Below are 13934 nucleotides of genomic sequence, written 5' to 3'. Positions count from 1 at the left end.
GACACCTGTCATTGAACAACAATAAAATAACTAAAACAAAACAAAAAAACACATTAATACTGGAATTGTCTTTGGAGGTCACCCAATCCAGGCCCTTTATGTTGTAGGGGAGAAATTGGGAGCCAGAAAAGGCAGTGTGCACTTACAGTTGCCTGGGCGTGGTTGCTCGCAGGCTGGACTGGGGTCCAGCCTCCCTGTGCGTCCTGGTGCTCTCTCCGTGGTGCCGCCCTGCCTTACTCCAGGGTGAAGAGCACCAAGACTGGTCACCAAGGAAGAAGAACAGTTGCAAGTGTGGGTCTCTTTCCCAGTTTGCTTTAGAACAAAGCTGTCCAGAAAACTTTCTGTAATGATAGAAATACTCTGTACTAGGCCATCTGCGGGGGTAGACACCAGCTATGTATGGCTCTTGAGCACCTCAAGTGTGCGACTGAGAAATTAAATATTTTGTTTTATTTTATTTTACTCGATTTAAATGTAAAAGGCCACATGGGGCTAGTATCCTGTGTGTCAGGCAACACAGGTCTGAACAATAAATATTAAAATCTGAATAAAGGCAGATGCAAATAAAATGGAGACTGTGATGTGAACAATTTGTCCAACAAAATCAGGAAGACCAGAAGTTAAGAGTTTGGGGAGTCCTGGGTGTTGGGCGAACCAGAGGCACATCCAGCACAGTCGTCATACTGTTCTTGCCTGGTGGGGAAATCATCTCTGCCTGACGCTTCTGGTCTTTCTGCGCACAGCTGTGCTTATTAGAAGGTTCTTATGATGTGAAAAGTTCAGTAAAGCTTGCTTCTCTACCTTTCTGGGGGAAGGTAAAACATGTTTGTTCTCTTTCGAAATATTTGAAGATTGTTATCATGAGTCCTTTAGTCCACTTTTCACATCGTTCTAAAGGTTCAAGTTCATTGATCAAAATACAGAAGGTCTAGAGCTGCACGTACTGTTCCAGCAGCCAGAAGCCCTGTGTGGATATCGAGCACTTGAAATCTGGGTGGTCCAGACTGAGGTGTGTGGTGTGAAGTACACGCCAGGTCTTGAAACCTAAAGCAAGGGAATAACTCAGTTTTTATATTGATTACATGTTAAAATGGTTAGATTAAAAATATGTTATTAAAATTAATTTGCCTGTTTCCTTTCATATTTTTAATGTAGAAACTAAACATTTTAAATTACATGTGTGGTTTGTGTCATATTTCCACTGGACAATGCTAGTCTAGAGTAAGCAGGAGGGAGGGGGATCTTTACTGTATTCTCCTGATTGTGTTTGCCTTCTGTGCCTCCCGTCTTGCCTTTTATCTTAAGATTACCCATCTGAGCTTGCTGTAGGGTCTCAAAGGTAAAACTGCAAGACTCTTAAGTAATTCCTAGAGTAGGAACTAGGATCCCCATTTCAGAAACAGTAAAAAAAAGATGTGGAGAAAAGAATACAAACTTTGAGGAAGCTCTTAATCCAAAGTTGGTGGTAAGATGTCTGTCATTAAAGCTATTGCCTTAGGTTTTATTTTTAAGTCAGGTGCAGCGTGTCATTAAGATACAGAGCAGACCTTGTTAAAAAACAAAAGTAGCAGTCAGCCTGGTCTACCTGTATAATAAGAAAAAATGTGATATGCAGAAGTATCTTTATAACTGCGTAGGTTTTTTAAAAATTATTTTAGAAGATCCAAATTTTTACTTAAAAAGAAGGTTTTAGACTTTGGAAAACTAACAAAGTACAATCAGCATTTTACAGATGGTAAAAATGAAGGAGTGTAAGCTGTTTTTTGTTCATTTATACTGGCCTTACATGTTCTGCAATTTAGAAACAGGATGATTTTCTAACATACTTGTTGCTTTGTTACTAACACCAAAGATATAAGATCTTTTTGAAATGAGTAATATTTTTAAAAGCTCTTTTCAACTATACTTTGAAATGATAGTCTACTGTTACCTTAACTGTACTTTAATTTGTTGGCCAAAGGCAGTTTAATGCAAGCAATGGCTTATTTAAAATGGCTTTCCCTCCAAAAGATAGAAATGACTCCATTATTTCCATTTCTGACTAATTCTGACTAAAAAGAATCCGAGTGGGGCGTTGTATGTTTGGAGAAACTCACTCCCTTGCCCGAGGCTGTATCGGAGGGTGCAGAGCCCACACGGGGTGTCGGTCCGCTGGCTCTCATGCTGGGCTGCTCCCACTCTTGTCTGATGGTTCACCAGTGGCTGGGACTGACACTCCATAAAACAGATGAAAGCAATGAAAACTTTCTAATAAATCACTGTTCAGAGAATTCTTGTGCCCTCATGTAATAGCAGAATATTTAGCTTTGACTATAGTACCTATTGGAGTGTCATGAAATAGTAAAACATTTTCTCTGCATTTAACTTTTTTTTGTATATTTATCCTAATGCTCTAACCGTTGGCTACTACTTAGCCTGCTTGATGGCACCCTCGGTCAGTTGTATTGTACATTTCAGTTCAGTTATTTTAAAGGCCTCAAAGCGATGTATTCAAAAATAACCTTTGGTTTGTTTCAGGTGGATAATCCAGTTTCTGTTTTAACACAAGAGATGAGCAAGCAGTTTTTACAGTCTAAAAACGAAGGAGACAAATACAAAGTAAGGAATACCAAGTAAATGTAACTTAGTGAAAAAAACACATTCATAGTTTAAGCATATAGTCTGGACATAATTCTTGTTCATATGATAAATATTGAGGTTTTTTATTAAGCCACTTATTTAAAATAATATTGTAGGACTAATTTAAGAAATCGTTAAGTGAGATGGTAAATTAACATTACCAAAAATGTAAATTTTTTTGTAAATCCTTGTATCCACTTTTCAGCTTTTAATTCTGAGAGAGAATTGCAGTGTTACTTTCTGAAATTAATCTTAAGGAAATACAGAGGAATAATTTGCTACCCATAGATAACAACTTTTACATCTTAAATTATTTAAAACTGAAAAAGCTAACAGAATTGTGACTACTACTAAAACTTAACAGTGTAACTTTTGAATGGATTCAAGTATTTCCTTTTCTAAAAATTTATAATGCACTAAGATCAAGCATACAGATGTTTTCTCTGTTTCCATAATTGCCTAAAAACTGGCAGAATTAGTGAAAATAAGCTCCCATAATGGTATTATCATAGCAAAAGTGTTTTCTTCTTATGAAAACGCTTTCCAAATGTGCCCTGTGTGGCTCAGTTGGTTGGAGTGTAGTCCCATAACCAGAGGGTCATGGATTTGATTCCTTGTCAGGACACATACCTAAGTTGCATGTTCATTCCCCAGTCTGGACACGTACAAGAGGCAGCCAATCAATGTTTCTCTCTCACATCAGTGTTTCTCTCTCTCCCCCTTACTCTCTTTTATACAACAAAACAAAACAAAAAAACTCTGGCTGGTGTGGCTTAGTGGATTGAGTGCTGGCCTGCAAACCAAAAGGTCGCTGGTTCTGTTCTCAGTCAGGGCCCATGCCTGGGTTGCAGGCCAGGTCCCCTGTTGGGGGAGTGTGAGAGGCAACCAATTGACATTTCTCTCACACTCTGAATGCTCTGATGTTTCTCTTCCTCTCTTTCCCTCTTTCTTTAAAAAAAGGGGAAGGGGGGCAATGAAAAAAATGTCCTTGTGTGAGGATTTTTTTTTTAAACAGCTATTACAAATGAACATGTAGTTGTGAACCTATAGGTTAAGTAAATTTGGAGTCTAAAATAAGACATTTTCTTTTGTGGTTATGAGTACTTGCTTAAGTATGTTTTTCATGTCTTACTTTCATAATTGGTCTAAAAGTTTTGGTGACGAAATTTTCTTTTACAGTTCTGTGGATGTTTGCAAACTCCTAATTGTGTTTTCCTTGTTGATGTAGTTTTTCATGAAGGCAACCCAACTCGAACAGATGAAGGAAGATTATTCATACATTATGGAAACAAAAGAAAGGACAAAGGAGCAGATAAGTCAGGGAGAAGAGGTTTGTAAACACTTAATGCAGTTATTTTTGAGACCAAATTTCTATAAGGTCTTATAAACGGTATTGTAAAATTATAGAACTATATATAGATACCCACCTGTGTAAAAGTAATAACATTCCAAAGCATTCTATGAAGTATATGAAGTGTGGTTTGAAATTCAGAGCATTTATCAACCTTGACTTTGTTCCGTAATAATGCATATGTACACATCTTCCTCTATATAAATTGAAGGGCAGGGCAGTTTCACATACAGTTATCTCTTGATATGTGACTGATTGGTTCTACAATAAGGTGTCACCAATTCTCACTGTAAGTAGCTTAAATTCTTTTGGGAAAATAAGCAAGGCTTCAAGCTGATATTAAACATAATATACACTCATGGTTCTATATGGTAGATGACTCTTTCGTCACATGAGTGAAATATTAACATTAAGCCCTGATAGCTTGGTAGCAGCTGTCACGTCAGCACTCCCAGCTTGGCAGCTGTGCAAATTTGCTTGAATTAAGAAACCACTGAAGCCAATGGGACTTACTTAAATTGGCTTTTACATATGCTATATTTTGTTCTTACACCTATTTCATATTCCTGAAGATCCACTCTTCTGTTAGATAATCAGAGATCTCAAAGTCATAAGGTTTACATTTTAGCTATTCATCCAGGAAATTAAGTCCCACCAATTTTTGTGTGATTCTGTATCTTGTTCTTTTGTTATTTAGTCAATTTTATACCGCCAGTTAAGCTTCTAGCAACTTCTTAGCTTTTTCTTTTGAGACGGAATTGTTCTAATGATTGGCTTTGGTCAAATTTATTAGTTGTTTCATTGACCTTTTTCTTCAAGTTCTCGAGGGATGTATATTTAAAATTAAGTCCATAGTTGTATAGTTCATTAAGTAAAAATTCGAAAAGCAAGGATGAGCATATTTATTTTTACTCTCCACATCATCCCTTCAAACTTGGCATATGTGGTAGTGGGCAAGGAGGTACTATACACCAGAAGACTAACAATATGTAACATACTCTTCTGGAGTATCAGTGTTATTATTGGGTTGGCCAAAAAGTCATTATGGTTTTTTCTGTAAAATAAAAGATACCTTTGTCATTTCACCTACAATTTTATTGACTTTGTTATTTCGAGTATGTTGGCTATCTCCCACGTGGTATAATGTTAATCATTCTCAATTAGTCTCAGTTTGATCCCTATCAACTTTAACTGGCCTGTCTGACCATGGAGCATCATCCAAGGAGAAATCTCCAGCACAAAACATCAAAAACTGCATTTGATACGTTTAATTAGTCACAGCACCTTTTCCATACACTGCACAAATCTTGTAATTTTTTTGCGTGCATTTTTACCTTTCTTAAAATAATAAAGTGTAATATGTCCAAAATGTTGCTTATTTTCTTCCACCTTCAATATTAAAACAGCTACACGAAAATTCACCAATTTTGATAAGTTTTTTAAAAATGCATGCTGCTATGACAGCTGGCACAATACGAGCTAACAAAATTGTTTCAAATAAAGATAAATAGGTGCCACTAGAGCCACCGTATGGAAAAACCAAATGAATGTTTTAGCCAACCCAACATTAGGGAAAGAAAATATTTGCATATTGAATCAAATATGTTTGGTATATGTTTCATTTATTATTTTAAAATTAATAAATCAGGACTTTGAAATACCCACTTTCTTCACAGTATATTTTGTCATCAGCAATCTAAGACATTTTGATTATGAAGTTTCAGAAGTACTTCCCTGTATCGTGTAGCTGAGTTCCTTATGCAACATGTGCACTTCATAAGAACTACTTTTTCCAGTCATTAAATGCCCAGTGTTGCTGCACGGGAGGATTACATGTAGAGAGATCAGTGAAGAAGGTATTACCTTTGTCTAAAGAGACAGTGCTGATGTAAATTAGGGTAGTGGCAGCTGTAATGGTGAGAAGAGTTTTGAAATGATTTTCTGATGAATTCCATTTTGAACAAATTATTTTTGGGTTGCTTATAAAGCATCCAAATCGAAATGTGAAGTGGGAAGTTGGATGTGTGAGTTGGGCACGCAGAAGTCAAGGCTGGCCTCAGTAACAGTTTGGGAGTCCTTGGCATGTTGTCGGTATCTGAGCCACAGGTAATGTGTGAGACGGAGGAGTGGGAGAAAGTGGGCCCCAGCCAGGCATAGGCTGTTAGAAATGCTATGAAAGTCGTAGAAGCCAAGAGAAGGAAAGGCTTGAAAAGGAAGTAGTCGTGACTGTACTGAGTGGGCAGGCGCCACAAGGATTGACAAATACACACGGGTACTTAGTGACATAATCTTCATAGATGTTGGTGGCAAGACAAGTTTCAGTAGCGGTAAAAACAAGGCAGATTGGTGGAACTAAAAATGTAAGTAAATGGAAGAGAGGAAATTTTCGTGAAACATGGATGAAAAGAGGAGACTTTCGAAGGAGGAGGTGGTGCCCGGGGATGGATAGTGGTGGTTTTGTTTTTAAGTGGGAAAGATAAGTAAATAAAGATTTAAATATGATGAAGGGAGTGAGGGAAGAGGAGGCAGAAGGGGATGGCAGAATCCAAAGTATAGGTAGGCAGTGGAGACTGGACTTCAGGATAATGAAGCCACCTCTCTTGTAGCAGCAGGAGGACATGACTGCATTAGATTTGTTGATAAGGTTATTGGAAGTTGGAGGAAATGTCTTTCTCATGGCTTTTAAATTCTCTGAAGTAGGAGGTGGGGGAATGAATGAGGGATTAGTGTGGAGGGTATATGAGGTTTGAAGAGAGTAATGATAAATTGAAGTAATCCTGGAGAAGGAGGAGTGACTCGGCTGGGAAAGCAGTCAGATGGACACTGTAAGGTCCTGTGTATTGGATCTGTAAGCGTGGCTGAAGGGGAGAGGCTGTCTGCCCACAAGTACAGAGTATAAGGTCCAGAAGCCACTTCAGAAGCTGTTTTAATGTCATATTTAGTATTTGATGATTTCACTTATTAATCATTAAGAGAGAACTTGGATAACAAAAACTATACCTTATTTGATTTTTGGAAATGAATTTCTTCTGAGCTTTCCACTGTGTTTGGAATGGGTATGGGGTATATTTTGCCCAGAAGAACATTTTGGTCTATGTATCAGATATGGAGTAGAGAGGAAATGGTAAACTCTTTTGTGATTTGTCTGCACTTGAGTCATCTTAACCCTTTTGTTCCTTTGTTCTTCATCTGAAGAGTACTTGAACATTTTTATAGTGCAGAAATTAACAAAATTACTGCACCTAGTAAAATATGCCAAAGAAACAAAAATATTTTTATTTTCACCTTAAAGAAATCATTTCCTAGCAAATCCTTTTAGTACATGTTTAGTAGTATATTCAAAAGAAAGACATTTGTAAAAAGTCTTGTCTCTTCCATGTTATTAAGAAATATATTCTTTTTTTTAAAGCGACTTATTGAACTGAAGCGCCAGTGTTTAGAGAAAGAAGAACGTTTTGAAAATATTGCTGAATTAAGTACAATGAAGACCAATTTAGAATATTTGAAACATGAAATGGCTTGGGCAGTGGTAATTTTCACTTAATTATTTGTTCACTTATATTTGTGTTATACAGAGTGTATTGGTTACAGAGTGATTTGCTATATAACTTCTTTTTAGGTCAATGAAATTGAAAAACAATTGAATGCTATCAGAGATAATATCAAAATTGGAGAAGATCGTGCTGCTAGACTTCAAAGGAAGCTGGAAGAGCAGCAGGTAATTAGTAGATTTAGTAGGTTGAATCATGTGAATCCTGATATTAGACTATTTATGACCTACAAAAGTAGCAGTTTCAGTATGTATATATATATCTGATTTGACTTTATTACTCAGGTGAAGCTGACCTAACCTTTTGTTCAAGGACTACTGTGGAGCTCTCTATTAAAAACAGTACACTATTTGAATGTTACCAGCCTGTGGAGACTAATGCTGTAGAACTCTAAATTCAAGAATGTGGACTGTGGTACTTTGTTACCGACTAGAAATGCTAGAGCCTGAAGCTTTTCCTTTTGGGTTCACTAAGGAATAGAAACATAAGATGGCTTGAGTAATAAAAGAGTGCTAGGATAATATGCAATTAGAATAGCGTTAAAGTTAAGTGTCATGTTGTGTAGGACTTCAGAACTGAACGTGGAGCTTGTAGGGAACTGAGTTTTAGGGCCCAGAACTCTCAGGGGATTTCATGTGGGTAACACACACGTAGGATTAGTTGTTAGACCCGATGGGGTTAATTTCAGCCTGAGGTCCAAGAGCCCAGGTAGAAACTATGTCATTTATCTAAGATTCCAGTGTCTTCCACTTGGGCCTCCAGTCAGAAGCTGGTTGAGTGGTAAGTAAAGGCAGTCATTTTTCGTCGGGGTCTTTCTCGTGGACCTTTCTCCCATAGCGGATCCACTTTTTACACTCGCCTTTTTATTCATTTCTGAACAGCTGTATTGAGGTAAAATTCATATACCATACATTCAACAAAGCAAAATTGACAGTTCAGCGGGTTTCTTAGTATGTTCACAAGGGCGTGTGGCCAGCCCTGTGGAGTTCCTCACACTGTCGTGCCACAGGTGGGGCTTCTGGCCGCTTCTTTTTGTACAGGTTATGCCCCTCCCCCCCCCGTTCTCAGTGTGGCTGATGGAGCTCTTCGCATTTGGTTTTACTTAGGACTTGTCTCCCAGGTGTGTAGTGTAGGATGTAATCTTTCCCGCCTTGCTTTTTTTCTGTATTCCTCCAAGTTAAGCCGATAGGTCTTTTTTTTTTTTTTTTAAGAGTTGTGACATTAATCCATCAAAGGTAATAGATGAGTATGTAAAAATAGCAGAAATGCTAAAGGTAGTCCATTTACTTGCTTAGTGGTCTCTGGGCTGAGTTTCTTCCTTCCTGTTCAGGTAGTAAATGGCAGTTCAATCCCACCCACCTCTGTCACCATATCTTTTCATTTCTGAGAGAATATTCCGGAATTTTCACTATTCTTAGCCCCATTTCTTAGCTTGTCATAGGGAAAAGCCTTAAGTTACTTTCCTCTTTAGGTATTCACCAGTCTAAAAATGGAGTCCTGTCTAAGCAGTAGATGCTTACATTTTACTTTTTTTTTTTTAATGTGAAAAGGAGAATCTTGAGGCTAGGTGGTATTTACAACTGTGGGTGTTTGTTCCACTTTAGTATTTGAGTACTTTATGTAGTAAGTGGTAAATTTCCAGACAAATAAGGACTATCTAATTTTATATTTATTTTCTTCTTACTCTGTCTTACGTAAAACCTTTCCCATAATATATGCTTGGTTATTGATTATAGAATGATTATTGAATAGATGGTTTCTGAATAGACAGTGTCTAAAGCAGAGTTTAAACTTATGTGTCAATACCCTGTATATTGACAATTCTATAACCTATGTCTCCTACTCAAAAGTTGATCTTCAGAACTTGATTCAGATATCTGTTTTCACAGGTTTACATGCATTTTCCACTTGAAACTTAGCATGTCTCATTGAATAGCTTTGGCAGAGACAGTTGACCCATGTATCCTGACATGTATGCTGTCTGGCTCTCCCTAGAAAAAGTTTGCTGACCCCTGAATTGTTCTCATTATTTGTCCCTTCTAATCCATTCTTATTTTCAGTATCCCATTCTGGCCCCTAATTATTTTTGCTTCAGAATATATATTAACTTCTTACTAAAATAATTGCCTTTAACTTTTCTGTCCACCATGCCTTCCATGTGCTTCCAAAGTGATTTATTATACAGATTTGGTTGTATCTCATCTCCCTGCTATTGAGAGGGTGAAGCTATAAACCAATCATTCTGGAATTCAAGAGCCTTGTATGCCATCACCTCCTCTCTCCACACTACCTTCTCAGTTTAATTTTCAGAATATTTTAAATTCTTAAAATGGGTATTAATCCCTTTCTGCATGCTTTTTCATCTGCCTCTATCACATTTCCCCAACTTTTCTCTCGGTACATTTTGATTAATCTTTCAAGCTCCTGCTCAAATGCAACTCCTGCTTTGAAGCAAGCTCCTGCTCAAATGCAACTCTGCTTTGAATGCAACTCCTGCACGCCTTTTCCTGGCAAACCTATGGGTTTTTTTTCTCTACGCTTCTACGATTATAAATAGATATACCTGACTGCAGCATTATTGCACTCAGACTGTAGGGTTGGTTGTGTGCCTGTTCTCTGCTAAATTGTGTCTCTTGTCTCTTGTCTCTTTTCTTTGTGTTTCTTGAAAACACTTGTTATGGCATCTTTGTATCCCTAGAAGATAGCTCATTTGTTGGAAATGTGGAATTAAGATTTAATTACATTTTAGTATTTTATATAATTTTTCTTATTTGCTTGATGTCTTGAGTTTATTTAGAATGAAATTAAGTTTATTATTGTGATGTGAACTATATATAATTTTATTGGAGAAAAATAAAACCAACAATGTTATTTTTTTAAAGGCCAGACTTAATGAAGCAGAAAACAAATATAAGGATATTCAAGATAAACTGGAAAATATTAGTCAAGAAACAAATGCACGAGCCCCAGAATGTATGGCTTTGAAAGCAGACCTTACTGCCAAGAAAAGGACCTATAATGAAGCTGAGGTGAGGGAATTTTCCAATCTGGAATATTAACAACTGCACGTCAAATATAAATAGTATTTGTTCATTTTTAAAATAGGGATTTTGTAGAAATTTGTGCTGCTTTAAGACTTTAAAAAATGCAGTGGTTGCATCTGTAATGCATTTGGCCATTTCTGTATTTTAAAAATATATACCCTAAATATATATATTATATATGTATATGTATATATACACATACATATATATATATACACATATATATATATTTTTTGAAACACACACACATGTGCGCGTTCCTGCTTATATTCACCTCTGATTTGAAGACTTGCAAAGTGGACTTGGATGGGGTGTTTATTTTCTTGTTTCACTAAAGTGTGTCGAATTTTCTGTTAGGTTTTATATAACCGTTCCCTAAGTGAGTATAAAGCATTAAAGAAAGATGATGAGCAGCTTTGCAAAAGAATTGAAGAACTTAAAAAAAGGTAAGATAGTTACTTTCCTGTTGTATGGTTACCTCATTTTATAACAAAGTGTTCTAAGTGAAATGCAGTGCTGTCTATTCTGTTATTGCTAAAGGGGTGTTATCACATTGCTTTGGGGTTTTTTAGAATTACAATTCTTTTTCTTTTCTTTAATTTAAATCATTTTATTGTTGTTTAGTTATAGTTCTCCTCTCTCCCTTGCTTCCACCCTCCCCCTTAGTTTGCTTCCCAAACCTACCTCTCTCCCTTGCTTCCACCCTCCCCCTTAGTTTTGGACACGTGTTTTTTAAATGTTAGAATTTTCATTTAACATTTTCCATTTTGGATTTTTTACCATTAGTGCTGACCAATCTTTGGAACCTGAGCGTTTGGAAAGGCAAAAAAAAATATCTTGGTTGAAAGAGAGAGGAAAGGCCTTACAGGATCAAGAAAGCTCCATCAACCAAGAGATTGAACAGTTTCTGCAAGCCATAGAAAAGGATAAAGAAGAACATACTAGAATTAAGTAAGTTTCAACACGCTTACAGTGATTTTTTCAATTTCTTGAAAATCATAGTTCTTTATATGAAGAGAGAAAATATGGGGTTTTGTTCTATATAAGAGATCTTTTAAAATCGCTTTTTCACGGCTTTTCTTACACTTGTAGAGTTGGACAACTTCTAGGATTTCTAGTCTTCATCATTAATGTATCTTTTTTTCATACTAAGTTTTGAGGATTTCTGACTATTTTTCTCTAGTAACACAATTATTTTCAAATGAAGTCATCTGCTTTTAGTTTTTAGGGTAGCTGGGTTATTCACTAGTATACAGGTATTATGGAAAGGCTGAATGTTATTTCTGTAATACTGTATCACATATCTGCTCTCTTCTTCCACTTTTATTCTTTAGGAGAGAAGAATTAGATGTGAAGCATACACTGAATTATAATCAGAGGCAACTGAAAGAACTGAAAGACAGTAAAACTGATCGACTGAAGCGGTTTGGCCCTCACGTTCCAGCTCTTCTCGAAGCCATAGATGACGCTTATACACGTGGACAGTTTACCTATAAACCTGTAGGCCCCTTAGGTATTTGTCACTGTTTAGTCAGGATATAATAAACACCAGAAATAAGTTTTTATTTTTTATTGAGTTTAGTTTTAAAACTCTTATCAAAGAGCTATATGTGTGGATTTTCATTGTACATATTTTAAGAAATAGCGATGAGTCAGCTTAGACTTTGTAACTTTTGTATTTTTAAATCTTAAAACGGTTAAAACAAAGAGAACTTAGGAAAAGAAACAGTAGTTACAGAGTTGAATAATCTGAGTCTGATCATTTTTTCCTGAGTGAATAAATAAACGAACTAACTTGAATATAACTGGTGAGTAGGAAAATCTAGTGACATCCAGATATATTTGAAAGAGCACTCACCACCTGAGTTTTGTGTAACTTTTATAAAATGACTTGTCTTTTTCTTAGTTTCTATTAAGGATGAATAACGTCGTTAAGTCCTCTTCCAACTGTAAAATCTGGGTTATTTAATTATCTTCATATGTACATGAGATTTTTAAAAATCAGTTGAATTCTCCTAAGGTGTTATCTCTAATTCTGTGTATCATTAGGTGAAAATGAGGCTGTATGTGTAAACATGTTTTGTTAGTAAAGTACTGTATCACTGTATAAGTACAGTATTGTATACTGTATGAAGTACTGTAGTAATGTTTCTTTAAATATGTGCCTCTATGCCAGGATCCAATTCAATGAATGAGGCATTTTTTTTTTCCTGCTGTTAGTCTACAGTTCCAGTATTTAATCATTTTTATAGAAAATAATAAACTATAAATCTTTTGATTGATTGTCAAAACACCATTCAAAGGCTGGAGTAGTATAAACTTACATAGAAAAACCCTGTTGATTTACATTAGGAGTGGGCCAACTTTTTCTACAGGGTTTAGTGGGTTTTCTGCCCAGTCCATTCAGTGGGTCTGTGGGTTTTCCCATTCAGTTAGAGTAAGATTTGCAGTATCATTTAAGTTGCTTTATAGGAAACTATTGGAAAATCATTATGAACTATTATAAGAAGGTAGTTACAGTAATATTTCAAAGGAAGTATTTATGGGCCTTTCAATAATTTTCTCACTTGTAGGAGCTTGCATTCATCTTCGGGACCCTGAACATGCTTTGGCTATTGAATCTTGCTTAAAGGGACTTCTGCAAGCCTACTGTTGCCATAATCATTCTGATGAAAGAGTACTTCAGACACTGATGAGAAAGTTTTATTTACCAGGGACCTCACGGCCACAGATCATAGTTTCTGAGTTTCGGAATGATATGTATGATGTAAGACACAGGTAAGGCATCAGGAATTAAGCACGGTTTTATTAAATCACATGCAAGATCACAAAGAATTAAAACATTTTTATGTTAACCATATCTACAGTACTGATTTGTAAAACTGTTTAAGGCCCCTTCTTTAATTTCAGGTAGATGAGAAAGATACTCCCTGCCCTTGAGGTCCCTGCATGAGGTCTGTTGGGGGGGCAATACAGTGAGAGATGCGGCGTGGCACCGAAATCGTGCTGATGAGGGGTATGGTGCAGACCCAACCAAAGGAGGAGAGGCTTATTCAGGAAGAACTTGGGCCCTCATCGTTCACGGTGCTTGGAAGGTTCCATAAAGAGCTGTCTGTGATTATTTTCTTTGTGGACCCTAACAAGCCTCAAGGCACAGTACCTACACGGGCCTCTGTAGTAGCTGCTGGGTTTCCTTCTAAAATGTATATATTTTCTAATTTACTGTTTGTCAGCTTTGATAAAATGGGTTTACAGGGTTAGTTGTGGTTGAGATGAGGGAGTAATTAAATGTTAGTAAGTAGGTTAGGGAAGAAATCAGAGAATAGAGGAAAAATGATTAGTGTTCTAACTAATGAGTTTGTTAAATGC

General features: G+C 36.5%; 1 protein-coding gene across 1 annotated transcript in view; it reads left to right on the top strand.

Moving 5' to 3' along the window:
• Nucleotides 1–13934, top strand: part of SMC6 (structural maintenance of chromosomes 6) — a 61939-nt gene that overhangs the window by 18057 nt on the left and 29948 nt on the right. Inside the window, exons 7-15 of the mRNA XM_037151779.2 lie at nucleotides 2518–2598; nucleotides 3848–3949; nucleotides 7380–7499; nucleotides 7590–7688; nucleotides 10404–10550; nucleotides 10923–11011; nucleotides 11352–11516; nucleotides 11900–12078; nucleotides 13139–13343. Coding sequence (XP_037007674.1) covers nucleotides 2518–2598; nucleotides 3848–3949; nucleotides 7380–7499; nucleotides 7590–7688; nucleotides 10404–10550; nucleotides 10923–11011; nucleotides 11352–11516; nucleotides 11900–12078; nucleotides 13139–13343 — 1187 coding nt within the window. The remainder of the gene's footprint in view (nucleotides 1–2517; nucleotides 2599–3847; nucleotides 3950–7379; nucleotides 7500–7589; nucleotides 7689–10403; nucleotides 10551–10922; nucleotides 11012–11351; nucleotides 11517–11899; nucleotides 12079–13138; nucleotides 13344–13934) is intronic.

Source organism: Artibeus jamaicensis, unplaced genomic scaffold, assembly GCF_021234435.1.
Source record: "Artibeus jamaicensis isolate MK-2021 breed Jamaican fruit bat unplaced genomic scaffold, CSHL_Jam_final contig_465, whole genome shotgun sequence".
Classification (NCBI taxonomy): domain Eukaryota; kingdom Metazoa; phylum Chordata; class Mammalia; order Chiroptera; family Phyllostomidae; genus Artibeus; species Artibeus jamaicensis.
Note: the sequence above shows the minus strand (reverse complement) of the source record. Positions and strands in the feature narration are given on the sequence as shown.